The 19,022-nt window shown below is 52.6% G+C and overlaps 2 protein-coding genes across 3 annotated transcripts in view; one reads left to right on the top strand and one right to left on the bottom strand.

The window, feature by feature from the left end:
• Nucleotides 1–2,990: 2,990 nt before the first annotated feature.
• On the bottom strand, nucleotides 2,991–17,318 carry KNOP1 (lysine rich nucleolar protein 1). Of its 2 annotated transcripts, none has more exons than XM_082857446.1 (5): nucleotides 17,237–17,318; nucleotides 13,153–14,057; nucleotides 11,044–11,112; nucleotides 5,981–6,058; nucleotides 2,991–3,660 (listed from the first exon to the last, which is right to left on the bottom strand). In XM_082857446.1, the coding sequence occupies exons 2-5, from the start codon at nucleotides 14,053–14,055 to the stop codon at nucleotides 3,349–3,351; spliced, it is 1,362 nt and encodes a 453-aa protein (XP_082713572.1). In that variant the 5' UTR covers nucleotides 14,056–14,057; nucleotides 17,237–17,318; the 3' UTR covers nucleotides 2,991–3,348. The 2 variants fall into 2 exon arrangements, with proteins under 2 accessions (XP_082713572.1, XP_082713573.1); XM_082857447.1 differs by lacking the exon at nucleotides 17,237–17,318 and adding an exon at nucleotides 14,298–14,340.
• The window catches only part of IQCK (IQ motif containing K), a gene marked incomplete at its 5' end in the record, with an annotated part of 124,315 nt that continues 122,198 nt past the window's right edge, over nucleotides 16,906–19,022 (top strand). The window contains one exon of the mRNA XM_082857769.1: nucleotides 16,906–17,569. Coding sequence (XP_082713895.1) covers nucleotides 16,906–17,569 — 664 coding nt within the window. The remainder of the gene's footprint in view (nucleotides 17,570–19,022) is intronic.

The raw sequence follows: 19,022 nt of genomic DNA, 5'->3' as shown, positions 1-19,022 counted from the left end.
TTTAGGAAATAAGGTGAAAGTGAGAAAAACTTCTGCATGAGGCCTGTATTAATTTTCTATTGCTTCTTTAAATTACTACAAACTTAGTGGCTTAAAACGTCACAATTTTACTACCTTACAGCTCTACTAGTCTGAAGTCTAGTGGGCTTACCTTCAAAGTGAAGGTGTCAGCTGGGCTGTATTCCTTCTGGAGGCTCTAGGGGAGAATCAGTTTTCTTGCCTTTTCCAGCTTCTAGAGGCCACCTGCATTCCTTGGCTGGTGGTCCCTTCATCTTCAAACTAGTGACAGCTTGTTGAGTGTTTCTTGCAAGTCTCTTGACTCTTCTGTCCCCTCTTCTACTTCTAATCCTGGATTATCTGGGTAGGCCCAGTCTAATCATATTAAGGTCAGCCGATTAGCAAACTTAATTCCATCTGCTACCTTAAACTCCCTTTTGTTTTGTATCACAACATATTAACAGGTTCCAATATTAGGACTTGGATGGGGCGGGGGAGGCATGGGGGCATTATTCCAACCACAAACCTGAACAGTTCTAAGTTTGCAGAGCTGAACACACAATTTTTAAGGGGAGAACTGTGTCTATCTGGCAAATACTTTTGATGGGCCAGTCTAGTTACGGAAAGGTGGCCTCAGGGAGGGGCCTAGTGGGCTAAGGCAAAAGAGCAGGAATCACCCCAAGGAATAAAAAAGTGGTTAAGAATCACGAGGTCTGGGGAGCGGCTGGATAAAGGCAGTTATAAGGAGGGAAGGACCTTGCCATAGGAGGAGGGTCAGTCAGTGAGCAACCCCCAAGGGAGAAACAGCCGACAAGTTCAAGAACAGGGTTGTTACATATTCAGCTAAGACCTTGGCTGTGCTTACATACCAGACCTCCCACCCACCTCTCCCAGATTCTGAGTAAAAATCCAAAAACCGCCTTGTTCCAGTGGAGACAGGCTGTGTGCTACACGGAGTCAACAAAGGAGGAACAACATGGGAAACCACACCACAGAAACTTGCAGACAGCTTGAGGAGGGCCCAGGACATGGGGAAAAAGGGGGATAGGTGACTCAAGACAATGTTGTTTAATTTACGCAAGGACGGAGGCCCAGCCAACTGCAGGGCAGGAGCTGTCACTAGAGCAACAGTGGTCTGCACCTATGAGAGCAGCCGAGACAAGGCTAAGTTCAGTCTGAGGACACTTGGCATCTTGCCGTCTGGGCTGCCCAGCCTTCTCTGCTTAGACCCTGCTTCAGGAACAGACTTTAATAACCTTCCCAAGCCAAGTGGAACTCATTCGGCCACACTGAGCTAGAAAGTCAAATCCTATCACACACAGACTGAAAACACTGAACAGCAAGAGAGGAAAGGCCTGACCACCACACCCTAATGAGAGCTGCCACTGTGGGGACAGGTCAGGGACAATCGCTCAGCCACTCTCCGGAAGCACCCGGCAGATGGCTGAGCACAGTCCTTCCTGACAGCCGAGCAGGCCCAAACTGTAGTGTGATCTCTCAGCAAAATAAAAACGATTAGAGAAGCAGTGGTTGGTTCCCTTTACACTGGGCAAGTTCCTGTAGTGTGGATCAAGACTGGGAAAGATTTATTCCCCGGTCGGAATGGGATGTGCCCTGAAGAGCTAACTCAAATGCAGAATCTTACCGTGTAGGCCTCTTCCGTTACGCATCTCAAGGTGGAATCCATGAAAGGCCAAGTTCACCTTCTGAGGGAAGTGGCCCACCTGAATCACTGCTAACACAGACTTTGTAGGACTCTAGACCTTGCCGATGCTTGCTGGTCAGGGCCCAGGCAGGCCTGCCTCACCTCTGCCCCATGGGGCAGTAGTGGACCCATGTTCATCTCACCAGCACCCGAACCTCAGTCTTCCTTCCTGACTGGCCTGAAAGTCTCCCTCCACATGCCAGGGGCTGGCTCAAGAATGGGTATGTGACCCACTGCTGGGCAATGAGTTATGACAAAAGGGCTTCTGGAAGTTTCCTTGAACCACAAGAAGGTTTTTCTTCTTCCTCTGTAATGGTCTAGTGTCTTGATACGCTGCCTGGAACTGCTACAGCCATCTTTCCACCAGCCTGATGAAGCCAACACTGAGGATGATGGAGCAGAGAGGAAACATTCGTTTCCTTCATGGGAAGCTGAATCAACCCCCTACGACAGGACAGGACTCCCTGCCACGTCAGAGGCTGAACTTCCTGGCTGTCCAGGCCTGCCTGAGACAGGATGTCTGTAGCAGGAGTTCAAGCCAAGTGGTGTGAAAAAGGCCCAATTAGAACTGACATTTTGGGAAGCAAAATGCTAGGTGAATGCGGAGAAGGTGGTCACATGTCCCTCGGGTGGCTATACCTGGAGCTTTGTGAGGCTGGCTGTAGCGTCAAGGCTTGGAAACACTGATCCCAGGCTGATGAGGCAACGCCCTGTCATCCCCACGTCTGTGCCTCCCGGCATTCGACCTCCTTCAGGGAAGTCGCCTGGGATTCTCCTCCTCGTGATGGAAAAGAATCCAATAAACACGTCCCTGGGAATTAATGTGCCTTCGGCTCACGTGGAGGACTAACCACCTGCTCTCTAAAGCGCCTGTTCAGAATGCAGTTAAAGCAGAAAGATGAAATGCAAGCTTGGCACTGGGGATGGAAGGAGACGCAAAAGGCAAGATGGGTTTAGAAGCACACTTCCCAGCAGCAGAGGAAGCTCAGCCGCGTCTGCCTGGTGGCATCCAGACGCCTCTTTGCCTGTGGCTACTCTGAGAAGGGGGAGGGAAAATGAGCTTGCTTCTCCCTGTTTACATTAATCCTGCTTCCTGTTTGAGATTTAGGCATGTAAAAAGCTTCTGTTTCCTCAATGGAGACATTTTAATCCTCAATGAGTATTCTGGGTGAAATTTCCTAGAGGGGACATTCAGTGTGGTGAACAGTGACATCGGTCTTGGGGCACAAAAGTACACTTGGCACTTACTGGTTGGGTGACCCCAGGCAATGTTATTACTTCATTCCTGAACTTGTTTCCTCATCTATAAGATGGGGATAATAATAGCACCTGTTTCCGAATCATGACGATTAAATACATTAATGCAAGGGAGACACATATGTGCCTGGCACACAGTAAGCACTAGACAAGTGTGAGCTACTGCTGTTGATACTCACTGTCTTCAACAGGGACGGAAGCTTCACACAGAAAACAGGTTTCAGCCACTCCCATGTTCTCCTGGTTCCTGAAACGAGCTGCCCTCACCCCAGTTTGTCCAAGCACATCAACATAGTTGTCCTTTATCTCTGCAGGAGTTCGATTGGAGACAACTGTCCTATGGCTTCCATCTGCGTAAAAGAACCGTTTTGGGGACAAGACAGGAGAGTTTAATCTTCAAACTTGACTGACTTGGATGCATTCCTGTCAATATAAAAGATTCTGTCCGGAGCCGTGGAGAAGCCGAGGCCGGCCCTCCGGCTGTACTTCCAGCTCATGGCCCGGTCGTAGTCCTGCTGCAGATTCTGCTGCAGGGTGTCGGCCACCTTCTTGCTGAGGGCCATGTTGGGCCTGCCGACCATGTTAGGGGGGCGACTGAATGAAGGGGACAGATTTTTAAAGCCACCCATGAGTTTGAGAAATTTCAGTTTCTGTTCCTCATTTTCAAAGCCAGCAGTATCCCACTGGCCAAACTGAGTTCCCTGTGGTAAGAGAAAACAGGTGGTTACTTTCCTGGCTTCCGAAGCATCTTCCTTTCCCCAGCCCCCAGCCTTGCCCGGGAGGACCCAGATGATCAAAGGCTTACTGCGCATCAGGCACAGTGCTCGCAGGCACAGCGCTGGGTTATCTTAACTCCAACCAGAGCCCTGTGAGGAATACTGTTGGTTCCCACTCTCCTGATGAAGAAATGGAGGTTTGCAGCTGGACCGGGGGCATAAGCCTACTTGGTAACCCTGCTGGAACTCCATCTCGGGTCTGGCCCACACCAGAGCCCACCCTTCACACTGAGTTGCCCGTCTGCCTTACTCCTTCTCCCCCAATTCACGGCAGACAGTACGACACACCTCACCAGCTGGCTACTCATCCATCAGCCTAAGGTTTCTGTCCTTTGGAGGGTGGAGAGGGCAAGCGGGAGTCTGAAATGCATTTCTCTTCGCAGAAGCGCTGCACTTCATAGCAGGAAAGGAGTGGAGGCCCCGGGAGGTGAAGGGTCACATGAGTCGGATGCTGAGCTAGCCCAGGAACTCAGGGGTCCCGATTCCTGCCCAGAGCACTCTACAACCCACGCACGAGTCGGCCATGTTTGAGAAAATACAAGAGAGCCCCTCAGAGCAGTGGCCCAAGAGAAGACTCCCTTCCCTCCCGTGTCTGTGGCCGAGGCCAGAAACCCAGCTCCCCATGAAGACTGTGACTTCGAAGACTTAGGATTGAGCCCCGCCTGCGTCACCCAGGTAAAGTAACTTAACCCCTGAGCCTCAATGTCCTCATCTATATAATGGGGGCGTAAGAGCCCCCAATGGGGCTTCACTGAGGCTCGAATCACGTTTTACACCAACAACTCAGAGCCCGATGCCTGGTTCGCTTTAAGTCCTCGAAAACTGCTCATCTACCCACCGCACCCCACCAGGATTGCTGACCTCTGTGCCGCCTGGGGACTCTCCGCCTGTGAGCCAAATGCCAGCCTAGCACTTATTTCTAGGTCGGCTTTGGGCGAACAGTAAGAACCAGTCATTGCTACAGCTAGCTGCCCTGAGTGAACTGGTGACAAGCTCTCCAAGCTTCAGTGCCCCCAATACAGGCATTAACAACTGCTTCCCCAGCCTTCACTTTCTAGAAGGAGAGGGCACCTCTGACAGCCCTGCACTGGGTCTGAGGAGAGAGCTGCCAGAGGCTGCCCAGTCCTGTGAGCCTGCTCTCACTGGGCTGCCGACCCACTGAGAGGGGACCCGGTCTCAAATCCCCACCATGTGCCTCAGCAGTCAAGTGGCCCCAGGTCCCAGGAGGCAGGGCCACCTAAAGCATCCCCAGAAGATCCCAGCCCCTATGCCCCCGGACCACCCTCCTGCTGTCAGGTCCCTCCAGGTACAGCCTCTGGGCCACCGCTCTGGATGACGCTGCCTTGTTTCTGGCCTTCCTCACTCAATCATGGAATCTTATCAGCTCTGCCCAGTTTAAGAGGAGGGAGAGAAAGGAGACACTAGAGGAATGACATAACAAAGTCCCATTCCATACCCTTCTGGGCCAGAGCATGAGTCCCATTTTACAGGTGTGGAAACTGAAGTTCAAGAAGGGAAGTTACTTGCTAAAGTCTCTTAACTATAGAAGGTGGCAGAGCCAGGAACTGATCTCAGGTCTTTTGATCCAAAGCAACTGTTCTTTTCTGTGCTACACTAGGAAAGCTTAAGACAGTGTTACAAGGAAGCAAGTCCTTCCGTCATCTGGATCCTCTGTCCCCCTCTCCCAAATCCACGTCTATTAACAAGTTCTCTTCTCTCCCCTCTGCCCTCTCCTCTACCCCAGTCCCTGCTGCCCCACATAAATGCGCTCCAGCAGTTCCCACCGCCCTGCCCACCGCACCCTCCCGTCCCTCTCCAGCCTGACCTAGCGGTCCCCATGCCATACACTCTCCCGTGCCACCTCCTGGGGCCTGGTTTGGAAATTTCCCATTCCAACTGGACCAGAGGCCTGCCACCTCTGCCCCCGCCCCTGTCCCAGCAGCTTTCTCAGGGTACCACCCACTGCTGGAAAGAGCTCGCCATCACGTGTCCCCAGCGACTGATGACTGGGACACCCTGCCCGTCCAGAGCCAGAGACAAGGTCCACGCTGCTTAGCTCAAGCGGCCAGCTCTCCAGGAGGGAGGCAAGCACCCGCTTCCCAAGAAAGGAGAGTAGCTCAGGACGAGCTCTGTGGAGCAGGGAGCCGGCTGGCGGGCGGGAGCTGCTTTGGGGCCAGATGGACTTGGTCTCCCGCCCCTGCAAGGTGAGGAGGAGACCCCTCACGGAGCCCAGCGTTAAAATTACCGTCTGCTTCCTGGTGTCAGAAGCTTCTGTCCTGCCCGACTCACGATCGATCTCTTCTTGCAAGGCCTTTCGCCTCACCTGAGCAAGGGAAAGGAAAGGAAAGAGGGCAATTAGACAGCCGGTTTTGAGCTTCAAACCCAGGACAGAGAGGAGGTGGGGAGGGGGGACTGGAGGGGGATGGGCAGCTTTGTTCTGCTGCAGGCCGGGGGAGGCATCTGTCAAAAACACCCTCTAATCATGTAAGGGGCAATCCCTTGGCCTAAAACATACAGGCCTCATTCACCCTTCTTTTCCATTCCTTAAGAATGAAACTTCCAGCGGACTGCCCTGGCGGTCCAGTGGTTAGGACTCGGCACTCTCACTGCCAGGGCCCGAGTGGTTCAATCCCTGGTCAGGGAACCCCGTGCGCTGAGTGGTGCGGCCAAATAAATAAATAAATGAATGACTCTTCCTAGACACTGAGGCTTTTCCACCTTTAGCATTAGAACCTCTTCTGTTTGTAAGAGCCACCTGGGGTGGAAATTTTCTCAAAACACATGCCCAAAGCCCTGCCTGTACAGAAGATATTGTAGTTAACTTTCTTGCTGACAGCATCGTCTTCTAGAAAGAACACAGGCTCTGGAGTCAGGCACAGGCTAGTTTGAACCCTACCACTGCCATTACCTAGTTGTGTGGAAGTCAATTAATCTTTCTGTACCGTGGTCTATTTATCTGCAAAGAGATGGAAATATCAGCTACCTTGGAGGATAAATGGGAGACAGAACTGCGATACTGTGGTTTATAGTAAGAAATATATGACAAGAAATATATATATATAAACTCATCCCCATTCCTGGCACAGAGTTCCAAAATCCCTAGGAATTTCCTAAGTGATGGGAACAATCAAAGTGTCCTTTGTTATGTTAATTGGGTGACTTTCGTAAGCACCTGAAGATGGGGGCTGGTTGCCAAGAGAACCAACCACCGATGAGAGGGTTGGAACTTTCAGTCCTGACCTCTGGGGAGGGGAGTGGAGGAGGAGATTGAGCTCAGCCACCAAATGGCCAATGATTTAATCAACTGTGCCTCTGTAATGAGGTCTCCACAAAAACCCAAAAGGTCAGGGTTCCGAGAGCTTCTGGGTTGGTGAACACTGGAGATTTGGGGAGTGGAGCTCTCGGAGAGGGCATGGAAGCTCCACGCTCCATCCCACACACCCTGCCCTGTGCGTCTCTTCCACCTGGCTGTCCCTGAGTTATATCCTTTCATAATAAACCAGTAATCTGGCGAGTAAAATGTTTCTCTGAGTTCTGTGAGCCACTCTAGCAAACTAATTGAAGCTGATGAGGAGGTCTTTGGAACCTCTGATCTGTAGCTGGTTGGTCAGAAGCACAGGTGACAACCTGGCTTAAGACTGGCGTTTGAACGGGGGACAGGGGTGGGGAGCAGTCTGGAGGGACTGAGTCCTTCACCTGAGCGGTCTGACGGTATCTCCAGACAGACAGCATCAGACTGAGTTGAACTGCAGGACACTGCGTGGTGTCAGGGAATTGCTGGTTGGTGTAAGAAAGCCCCCAGCCCCACGATGAATTGCGGTGCAGAACGTAAGACAAAGAGTCCCCAGCACACAGCAGGGACACCTCACACACTGTTACCAGAGAGGCTCAAGGCCACAGTCAGCGCACCAGTGACCCTGTGGCTTGATACAGAAGCTTCTAGGGCCCAAGGGTTCAGGTGTGACTTTAGCTGCTCCCAGTTTGGGGCCCCTCCTCTTCTCTTCTGATCTACCACAGGCTGAAATGAGGTGACCATTCACATAGTTCAAAACTACATAAAACAGGACTTCCCTGGTGGCGCAGTGGTTAAGAATCTGCCTGCCAATGCAGGGGACATGGGTTCGAGCCCTGGTCCGGGAAGATCCCACATGCTGCGGAGCAACTAAGCCCGTGTGCCACAACTACTGGGCCCGCGTGCCTAGAGCCTGCGAGCCACAACTACTGAGCCTGCGCTCTAGAGCCTGCGAGCCACAACTACTGAGCCTGCGCTCTAGAGCTTGCGAGCCACAGCTACTGAAGCCCACGTGCCACAACTCCTGAAGCCCGCGCGCCTAGAGCCCATGCTCCACAACAAGAGAAGCCACTGCAATGAGAAGCCCGCGTACCGCAATGCTGCAACTGGAGAAAGTCCGCGCACAGCAACAAAGACCCAACACAGCCATTAAAAAAAAGAAACTGCATAAAACAAATCCAAAGGGCAGCTGTAGGGATGAGAGAAAATGGTGGTATATTCCTATGTCAGAGTCATGCTGCTGACGGGGAACAATGTGGATGTGCACTCACTGAAGCGGAAAGCAGCTCACCAGCTGAATGAAAAAGTGAAAAGAACAGCATACAGAGCATGACTGTACGCTGCTTTAAAATCACACATACACAGTTACAGAGGAAAGATCTAGAAGGATATAACAACCACGGGTTAACAGTGATTATCATTAGGTGGTAGCAGGGGTCCCCAACATCTGGTCTGCGGGAGGTGAGCGGCGGCCAGTGAAGCTTCATCTGCTGCTCCCCGTCGCGAAACTGGTCCCTGGTGCCAAAAAAGTTGGAGACCGCTGGGTGGCAGGATTTCAGGTTGCTTTCCCCCAACTTTTTTTTTTTTTTTTTAACACAATGAACTTTTTACCAGAAAAAGAAAGGGAGAGTTGGGGCAGAAAGCTTCACTTACATTGAGATCATCTGTCACCCAAAACAGAAGTTTTCTTTAAAACCGTGAGGTATTTAATAGGCACAAATTCATAAGAAGCAAAGAGGTGGCTGGTGGGCCTTGCCCCCGTGAGCGGCGGGACACCTGGGAGAGGCGCCCAGGGCAGGGGCTGGGCCTGGACGGGTCAGGGCCCCACCTTCATCCTCCCCACCAGCCACTGCAGCCCGGGCCCCCATCCCCAAACAACGATGACCTGCAGAAGGCTGGGGAGCCCCTGGTTCTGGGGGGCCTGCGCTCTGTGCCAGGCCCTGGACTGGGCCCTGTCAGCATCATCCTACTGAGCCTCTCCGCCCCAACTACCTCAGCCCCTCCCCTCCAGGGAGAGAGGCCCCCAACACCCCAAAGGCATTAGGAACTTCCTCGCAGCATCTTGTAGGCCCCCCTCCTTGTAGTTGGCTGCCTTGCAAGCACTCCTCCGTTTCTCTCCTGGAGCGGCAGGCGGCAGGGCCACGACACGGGCCGTCCCCACATCACACCCTGTTGCTTCTGTCCAGCAATTACTGGCTGACACAGCGTGAGGATGCAGGCAGGTGAACGGCTGCCACTTACAAAGCACAGGTCTCGGGCAGGTCCCTGCTGAGCGCCTCCCAAATGGCCTCGTTTGGTCTTCACGGCCACCTACATGGGGGTCCCGGGGTCAGTGACTGCCAAAGTAACCTCATTAGTAATGGCCCAAGGCTGTACCTATGCGGTTACTATGCTGTCCTGATAGGCCTTGGGGTCCAGGATCATAAAAATATCCCAATTCTAGAATGTCCAGCTCCCACACAGGATCTGGGCACGACAGAAGCAGAAGCTGGTCCACAAGAGAACAACTTCTCCTAATGCTCCTGTACAACAACTGCATTTCTATATACTATCAATATATACAACAATAAAAACTGAACTGAAATACTATTTACAATAGCATCAAAAATATAAAATACTTAAGAAAAATTTGACAAAAGACGTGCATGACCTGTACACTGAAAACTATAAAACAATACTGAGAGAAACTAAAGACTTAAATAAATGGACAGAGATGCCATGTTTATGGATCAGAAGCCTTCATACTGTTAAGATGTCAATCCTCCCCAAATTTGTCTGTAGATTCAAGGCAATCCTAATCAAAATCCCAGCAGCATTTTTTGGTAGCAACCAACAAGGTAATTTTAAAATTCATACAGAAGTGCAAAGGACCTGAACTAGCCAAAGCAACTTAAAAAAGAACAAACGCTAGAGACTTATACTACCTAATTTAAGACATTATATAGTTACAATAATCTAGACAATGAAGTATTAGTGTAAAGATAGACATACAGATCAATGAAACTCAACAAGAGTCTAAAAATAGACCCACACCACACACACACACACACACACACGGTCAAATGATTTTTTACAAAGGTGCCTAGGCAATTCAATTGAGAATTTAAAACTTTTTTTTTTTTTTTTTTTTTTTGCGGTACGCAGGCCTCTCACTGCTGTGGCCTCTCCCACTGCGGAGCACAGGCTCCGGACGCGCAGGCTCAGCGGCCATGGCTCACGGGCCCAGCCGCTCCGCGGCATGTGGGATCTTCCCGGACCGGGGCACGAACCCGTGTCCCCTGCATCGGCAGGCGGACTCTCAACCACTGCGCCACCAGGGAAGCCCCTAAAACGTTTTTAACATCAAAATAATGCTAGAAACACTGGACAGCCAATAACAAGGAACAAATTATTGATACATGCAACCTTACAGATAAATCTCAGAATGATCATGCTAGGCGAAAGAAGCCGGTTTAAAAAAGAGCACATACTGTATAATCCCAATTATATACAAATCCCAGAAAACGCAAGCTACGACAGAGAGTAGTGGTGGCTACCTGGGGATGGGAAAGGAAGGGATGGAATACAAAGGGGCACAAGGAAACTTTTGGAAATGATGGGTACGTTCATCATCTTAATTGTTTAGCTGGTTTCCTGGATGCATACATGTCAAAACTCATCAAATTGTACACCTTAAATATGTGCAGATTCTTGTATGTCAATTATATTTAAATAAAGTTGCAAAAGACAAAAAAAAAATGCTCCTGAATGGAGGCCAGGAGGTGGTGACGCGTGGGCCGGGCAGAGCACGTGCCCACTGCCTGGCTGCAGGTCACAGGGACATATCCCCTTTTCCCCCTGCAGTGGTTATGAGGAGGGGAGGCCACAGGCTCCCCGCCACTGGAGGGGCGGCAGAGGCTGGCCTCGTTGCCTTTGGAGTCCCTGATGCCTCTGGGACCAGGATGTCGTGGCCTGCCGGGAGGCGGGTGTGCGTCTGGGGAAGGGAAGACGCCTGGGAGGACGAGGACCGGTCGTACCTGGTCTATGTGCGCCTCGTCCATGTTGCCCTTCTTTTCCAACACCACCTCCAAGTCCGTGTCTGGCTCCTGCAAAGAGGGCAGAAGGAGTAAGGCTCAAGCGGACGATGGCCTCTGCCCTGGCAGCCCAGCCGGATGAGATCGCAACAGAGTCCAGAACAGACTCAAGACTGGAGCGCTACCCCCACTCCTATCGCCCACAGAACACCTGCCATCCTTTCTCTTCCACGATTCTCCCCAATTCTGTCCTGAAGACTGTGGCCCTGACCTATCTGACAGATGGACGCACTAAGGCTCAGAGAGATGAAGTGACTATCGTGAGGTTACCCCACAGCTCAGGGACAGGGCTGACACTAACCCAGGTCTCCCGACTCAGGCCTAGAGCACAACCTTTCCCGCCAGGCGTCACCTCACTTCCCAGGGTGACACCAAACCAGCAAGAGGAGAAAGGCCAAGGCCCCCATTGACAGTGGGGGAGGAGGGGCTGGCAAGGGCCAGGGAATGCAGAGGTGGGGCTGAGGGCCTGCAGCAAACCCAAATCCCCCCAGGTCTCTCCCCCATACCCCGCCCCAGCCCCCCAGCTCCGGAGTTCTGGTCGGTACCTTCTCTCCTGCCTGGACAACCAGGACAGGCTCTAACTCTGCTTCCCCGCCCCCAGCACTGGTGCATTCCACACAGCAGCTCGGGTACACCCTCAATTTACATCATGTTATATGTCAACGCCGTCTCAATTAAAAATAAAACCACCTCAACTGGGCCACACCACCCGTTCCCCAGAACCCTCCAGGGGCCCCATCTCATTTACATGGAAATCCAGACCCCTGTGGCATCCACAGGCTGCCGGGACCCCAGCTGGCCCAGCGCCCGCCACGCCAGCCTCTTTGCTCCTTCCAGGGCCTCTGCACCTGCCGCTCCCTCGGCACAGGCGGCCCCAGCCCCTCACACGTCTCAGCTCCCACACAGAAGCCTTGCTGGGCCTGCATGGGCCACACTCTCCCGGGCCACCCTCTCTCAGTGGCCTCAGCCCCTGAGGGACCATCTGACAGTAAGATTCAGGTTGGCCACTTTCCCCTAGTCCCTCAGCAGTGACAACTGCCACGTCCTTGCTTCGGGTGTGCTCTGCCTGGTACCCCGCGTCACCTGTGATGAGCCCTGGGTGGCTCTGATCGCTCACATCGCCTGCCAGGTCCCAGTGCTCAGCCCGCCTCCTCCCTTCCTTCCCCAGGCAAGGAAGCCCGTCAGGGTGGAGAGCACATCTCTGCCGTCTTCACCAGGCTGCCATCCCCTCCCTTCCTCCTGGTAACAGGGCCCCGGTATTCCTCTCAGAAACCAGCTCCCCCAGTTTCAGACAGTGGAGTTACAGTGGGACTGACACCCTCAGCCCCTGTCCACTGGCTTCAGATCTGGGCTTCTGGTTTGTGACCCAACTGAGATCTGGGAGAGCAGTGCTGGGACTTGCCCTGTAATCGTTTTGGAGGGGCCACCCCTCTCCTTTTGGGGGTGGCTTAACTACTATGAAGAAAGCCTGGAGTTGCTGGGACCATCTCACCATGTGGTTGGGGTGGGAAAGAACCTGATATTAAAACCAGCATGGAAAAAATACAAAGTCCAGAGCTAGGGAAAGCCACACAGGCATCGCCTGCAATCTAAATCTATTTGATCCCTAAATTGTGTATCCTGAGTGCAGACAGCTATGGACATCATATTATCTCAAACTATTTGGTTCCTGAGCTTAGATAGCAAGTGGCAAGAGTTCAGAAAGAGAGGGATTTATCTGAAAAGCTTATTCTAATTAATCCAGATCCTGAGTGCAGATAGTGAGAACTTGGGTAAAGTTTCGATAGCAAGGGATACCTGTATTATTGAGACTATTACACTAGCACCTGGATCCAGCTACACCTGAAGGTAGTAGCTCTCAAACCTTCTAGTTACATGTGTTGATAAATCCCCTTTTCTGACTAAAGGCAGTTTAATCAGGGCTCTGGCAGCTAAAACGCTGAGTGCCTGTGTGTGTGCATGCGCGTACACACACACACACACACACACACACACACACTCCCAACTTGCACCCCTATTCTCCAAAACAGTGTGCTTCTGAAGGAAGCCTACCTCCTCCCAAGGTTCTCCTGCTCCTCTGCTCTCCTGCCTCTTCTTCTTCCTCTTCAGAGCGGGCTCCTCAGTGTCTGCCTGCTCTGCCTTTTTCCTGGACTTCATTTTCTTCTTCACAGGGGCCTTGGGGTCATCTATTGGGATGTAATCCGGAGCTTCAACTTTGACTGACTTCTTTTTACTTCCTTTCCTACGGCTGCTCTCCACAGACCTGGAGAGCTCAGGGTGCCCCAGGGGGGTAGCTCCCTCCTGGTGGGTTTTCTTTTTCTTCTTCATCTTCATGTTGTGCTCCCTGGGGCTCCGCTGCTTCCGCTTCCGTCCCGAGGCTGCCTGCTCAGGGACGCCACCTTTCCCAGCTGAGCAAGTGTGCAAAGCGTCCCTGGCCTCGCAGAACCAAGGGTCCCTGGCTGAGACGGCTGGAGCTCCCTGCGCCTTCTTCTCCTTCTTGTGTTTTCTGAGCTTCTTGCCAGCTCTGGTCACCTCCTCGCCCGGCCTGGGGTCTGGGGAGGTCTTCACCCTTGAGCCAGGGGACACGGACTTTCTCTTCTTCTTCTTTTCCCTACCAAGGGACTCAGATGGACCAAGTGCCTGCTTCCTGGGGCTGGGCGATGGCTCAGTCCGTCTGGCACGTAACATGGCCTCAGGTTCTAGGGGCTCCTCGCAGACGGTGCCGTGACCCTTCTTCTTCTTCTTTTTCTTCATTAGAGGCATTTCGGGTGCCTGCTCTTGGACCACGTTCTTCGAGGGTGATGTGGCTCTTGTGGGACAAACCTCCGCAAAATAACTGTCACTGTTTAAAACCGAGTATTGAGTCTCTGGTTCTTTAACTACCTTCTTCTTCTTCTTCTTCTTTTTCTCTGGGAGCCCAAGGCCCAGGTCTCCTTTGTGAGTCTTAGTGATCATTCCTGAAAAAAGAAATGCTACAAGTTATCCCCATACCAAGCCACCCTGAGTACAATTCCACTAGGTATTACCAAAAGTCACGTTTCCTGGAGTGGATGGTCTGAAAGGTTAGGGGCTGGGAAAATGGGCATGATTCCTGTGGAGCAAAGGGAAATATGATCGAAGAAGCAGAATGGAGTTTAAATCCTGACAGCCCCGGGTTGAAACCCAAGCTGCTCCCTCACCTTAAGTCAATCACCTACCCTCACTGGGCCTTAACTTCCCCAGCTGAAAATGGGTGGAGATAACACTTCCTTCCTCGAAGAGCTGTTGGAAAGAATAAACGATAATCCATGGAAAGTGTTTGGTACATCATTGACTCCCTTTCCTAACTCCCTTCCTCAAACCTCTTAAGCCTACTCTTCTCTCCAGAAACGTACCCTGTGCCAGCCACCGAGGGCACAACTGCACTCAAGCCACAGGTCAGGCACGGCCCCCAGGGCTTACCTTTTACTGGATGAAGGGGACAGAAATCCTGAGGTCAGCTCCTCTTGCTGACTGTCACCAGAGGCAGTAACTGTGACACAATTAATCCATTCCCTTGCTTCATCTAAAGAGCGCTTCAGCTTTGCGTCTGGAAATTAACTGCCCCCGCCTGCACCGAGGGTGACTTACTCTTCTAATTACCTTCCCATGTGGCTAGTAATGAGAGCAGCAGCAAGGTATGGTGAGGAGCCCCAGCTGGGGCTGAGGACGCCTGCATTCAAATGGTGACTCACATACTCTTGCCACACAGCACTGGCTTCTCCGGGCCTGAGTTTTCCTATCCATAAAAGAGGCACTGAACCAGATCAGATCAGAGGCTAGTGGGGGAGGGGGGAGGGGAGGGAGGAGGGGGAGGGGAGGAGGGAGGAGGGGGAGGGGAGGAGGGAGGAGGGGGAGGGGAGGAGGGAGGAGGGGGAGGGGAGGAGGGAGGAGGAGGAGGGGAGGGGAGGAGGGGGAGGGGGAGGGGAGGAGGAGGGGGAGGGGAGGGGAGGAGGGGGAGGGGAGGGGGAGGGGAGGGGAGGGGGAGGGGGAGGGGAGGGGAGGGGGAGGGGGAGGGGAGGGGAGGGGGAGGGGGAGGGGAGGGGGAGGGGGAGGGGAGGGGGAGGGGAGGGGAGGAGGGGGAGGGGAGGAGGGGAGGGGAGGAGGGGGAGGGGAGGAGGGGGAGGGGAGGAGGGGGAGGGGAGGGGGAGGGGAGGGGAGGAGGGGGAGGGGAGGGGAGGAGGGGGAGGGGAGGGGAGGAGGGGGAGGGGAGGGGAGGAGGGGGAGGGGAGGGGGAGTGGGGCCACATCCAGCATACAAGCCTGTTCCACTGTTTTTAATTTTTCAAATAAACTGCCAACATTTAATGATTGGAGAAAACAGAGCAACCTTGAACACTCAGCTTTTTTTTTTTTTTTCTCCTTTGGCAGGGCTGGGTGGGGGTCAAGTACATTTCAGCTTCCATGAGAAGGGGTTGGGTCCCCAAGTACATTTCAGCTTCCAATTGTACTACGTCTCTCACACCAGTCACCAGCCCAGTTCCTGCTCCCTGGACTAGATGATAGATGACATGGTGCCACTCAAGGAATCCAGAAACAAACGGCCTCTCACAGGAGCTTTGGACAGTGGGCAGGAAAGGCCAGGGAGCTTCTCCATCCTGCAGCTTTCTTCAGAGCCCAGAGCGTCCATACTGGACCTGCCTCTTAGCTGCTTCAAAATGCCAGGCTAGGCCAGAGCTGTAGCTCAAGTTCACTCACAACTGAAAGGAACACTCGCTCGCTTACTCCTGTCTGTCTGGTTTTCTGCTGTATTCCCAGGGCCCAGCTCTATACCTGGCACAGAGTGGGTGCTCAATAAATACTCACTGAACGAAGGAAGGAATGCTAGAGACACAAAGGTGAAAAAGAGATGACTCTGCCATCAAGAAGCAGGTAGGTGTGGGTGGGAAAGACGTGTGTTAACAATGATACAGGTGATAAAAGCAAGCACAGTGGTAAGGTCAGGGTAAGAGAGGTCATCTAATCTGGCCTAGCAGTTGTCAGGAAAGTTTCTGAAGGACAGAGGTTTCCAGTTTGGCAAGTGCAGGATGCCGGTGCTAGTCCCTAAGACAAAGAAACTGAGGTGGGGTAGCGGGGGAGGCGAGGGCGGCGAGGGCTGAAGGAGACAGGCTGGTTGGAACAGATGCCTTGAGATAGCCATGTGGAGATGTTGGTGGACAGGTGGATGAGGCTGAGGTGACTGGGCTGACATGGGTGACGTAAATTTAGGAATATATGGATGGTAAGTAAGCCTTGAACAGAACGAGCCTGAGACAGAACCTTAAGGAATACTAACGTTTAAATGGGTGGGCTGAGGAAGAGGGGCCTGCAAAAAGAGGGAGAAGGTGAAGACGTGGAGAGGGTGGAGTCAAGGGCGCCAAGGGTGCCTCAAATGGAGGAGTGGTCTAGAGATCGAATAAGAACAAAGAAGCCAAGGGAAGGCTGTCCCCGACTTCATCCCCTTCTCTCCCCATCTCCGCCGTTCAAATCACTGTAGCATCCTCCTCTTTAGCACTGAAGATCCTTCTCTTCAAATCTGAGACCCTAACTGTATTCATTCCTTCAAGGAAAAGGGAAGAGGAAATGAACCTTACAGCTTCTCCTGCGAACGCAAATGCTTTCTCCAAAAGCGCTTTTTAAAGTCTCGCGGTAGCCTCGTGAGGCTCGGTGTGTGTAACCCATCTCAGAGACGTGAAAACTGAGACTTGGAGGCTTTTAATTTACTTGCCCTGTGTCCCAAAGCCAGCAAGGGGTAAAACAGGGATTCGAAACCAGCCCGGATAACTTCAGAGCCTGTGCTCTCCGCATAATGGCACCAACACCCCACTCCCACCGCAGGCTCACTAGCAGGAAGCAAGAGAGCCGGGAGGCGAAACTGCCTCCTCAAAGGCTCTACCGCGCCAAGGCTTCCGCACCAACACAGAAAGAGGGATTACGCCGGGTCCCGGGCTCAGCTCCAAGGCGGGAGAACTTGCTGGAGACTGCGGCCTCAGGCCGGGGCGAGCGCACACCGGCGACGGGGGGGGACTTGAATCTGAGGGTGCGGGTCGCCCTCCAGTCCCTCGGTTCTCCGCGCAAGTCCCCAGGCCCAGTCTCCAGCCCCAGCTCCGTCCTGCCTGGTAGGCGCCCTCCTCACTCACCCGAAGGCCAAACTTCCCCGCCTCCACGTGAGAGCCCACTCCGCCGTGACCCGGAAGTCAATCTCGACTCGCTGGCCCGCCCCCGCAAGATGCGTTTACTTCCGGGTCGAGGCCTAGCGGGGAGCGCGGTTGCCGTGGAAACTGCAGCCATGGCGGCCCCGGGACGGGTAATCAGTGTCTCTCAGCGCTTGGAACGGGCGCTTTCAACTGAGTCGTTCATCACCGCCAGGACGCCAGGGCCCGTCGTGTCTCCCGTGTCCCTGGATCTGCGCGTCTCGCCGGGACAGGTTGCGGAGCTGCCCGGCAAGAACCTGTGGGAGCAGATCTGCGAAGGTAGGCAGCCCGGGCCGGCCGAGAGGGGCGGGACTCGGGCGGCCAGGTGGGGCCGGCGCTTCCTGGGCGCCTAAGGTGCGTCCGGCGGCTGACGCGCGAGCCCTCCTGGCGGCCTCGCAGCGGGCCCGCCGGGCTCCCCATGTTACGTAGGGGAAACAGAGGCTCTGAGAGGCTTGCCCGAGGTTAGGCAGCGCAGCCTCCAGCCTGCATCCATAGTCAGGTCGAAGGCAGGGGAAGGCGGAATAAAGGGGACCAGCTGTGTGGGCCAGTGGTGCTCAAATCTCATTTAGTGAACAGGAAAGAATCGCTGGGACGGAGATGGGGAGCTTGTTTAAAACATAGGTTTCCAGGCCCCGCCCACAGGGCTCCTAATGGGGTGTAGGGGCTCTGCACTTTGAAGGAGCACCCCAGGTAATTTTGATGTAGATAATCTGTGGCCCACGCGTTGAGCAAGCCTGGTCTAGACAGATTTGGCTTTAATCCTCTTCCTCTTAGCCTTCCTTAAAATTCGTAAGTGGAGTTTGTTTAGTTCACCTTCTTTTGTGGGCCTACAGTTACCCTTGATCATGAGGTCCCGCAGTACTCTTCACATACGTTGGACAGGTTAGGCATACCTCCGAGATGTTGCAGGTTGTGTTTCAGACCACAGCAATAAAGCGACTCATAGGAATTTTTTGGTTTCCTAGTGCATATAAAAGTTATGTTTACACAATACTGCAGTCTATTAAGTGCACAATAGCATTATGTCTAAAAAACACTGTATATGCCTTAGCTTAAAGATACTTTATTGTTGGGGAATTCCTTGGCTGTCCAATGGTTAGGACTCCGTGCTTTCACTGCCCAGGGCCCTGAGGGCCCGGGTTTAATCCTGATTCCACAAGCCCTGCAGTGTGGTCAAAAATAAATAAATAAATAAATAAAACTACTTTATTGCTAAAAAATGCTAACCATCATCTGAGCATTCAGTGGGTTGTAGTCTTTTTGCAATACTAATGTCAAACAGCACAGTTCACCGTGACAAGTGTAATAATAATGGAAAAGTTTGAAATATTTTGAGAATGTCCAAAATGTGACACAGACACAAAATGAGCAAATGCTGTTGGGAAAATGGCACTAATAGACTTGCTTGATGCGGGGTTGCCACAAACCCTTCAATCTGTAAAAAACTCAATACCTTCTAAGTGCAATACAGTGACGCACAATAAAACAATGTATACCCGTATGTTACTTATCCTCGGTAAAGTGAGCATAATAATGGCACCTATTTCAAGGTGTTAGGAGGATGCAGCTAAAGGGGCACTTCAGAAAGGGCTTAGCAAATGCCCGATTTACACCAAGAGCTCAGTGTATATTGCTCTTAATAATGCTGGGTGTTTTTTTTCCTCCCTAAGATTGTAAACTCCTTGAGGTCAGGAACTCGGATTTTTCATTCTTGTGGCTACCATCCTTACTT

This window comes from Leucopleurus acutus (genome assembly GCF_964270905.1).
Source record: "Leucopleurus acutus genome assembly, chromosome: 16".
NCBI lineage: Eukaryota > Metazoa > Chordata > Mammalia > Artiodactyla > Delphinidae > Leucopleurus > Leucopleurus acutus.
This window is presented reverse-complemented; position numbering and strand designations above follow the sequence as displayed.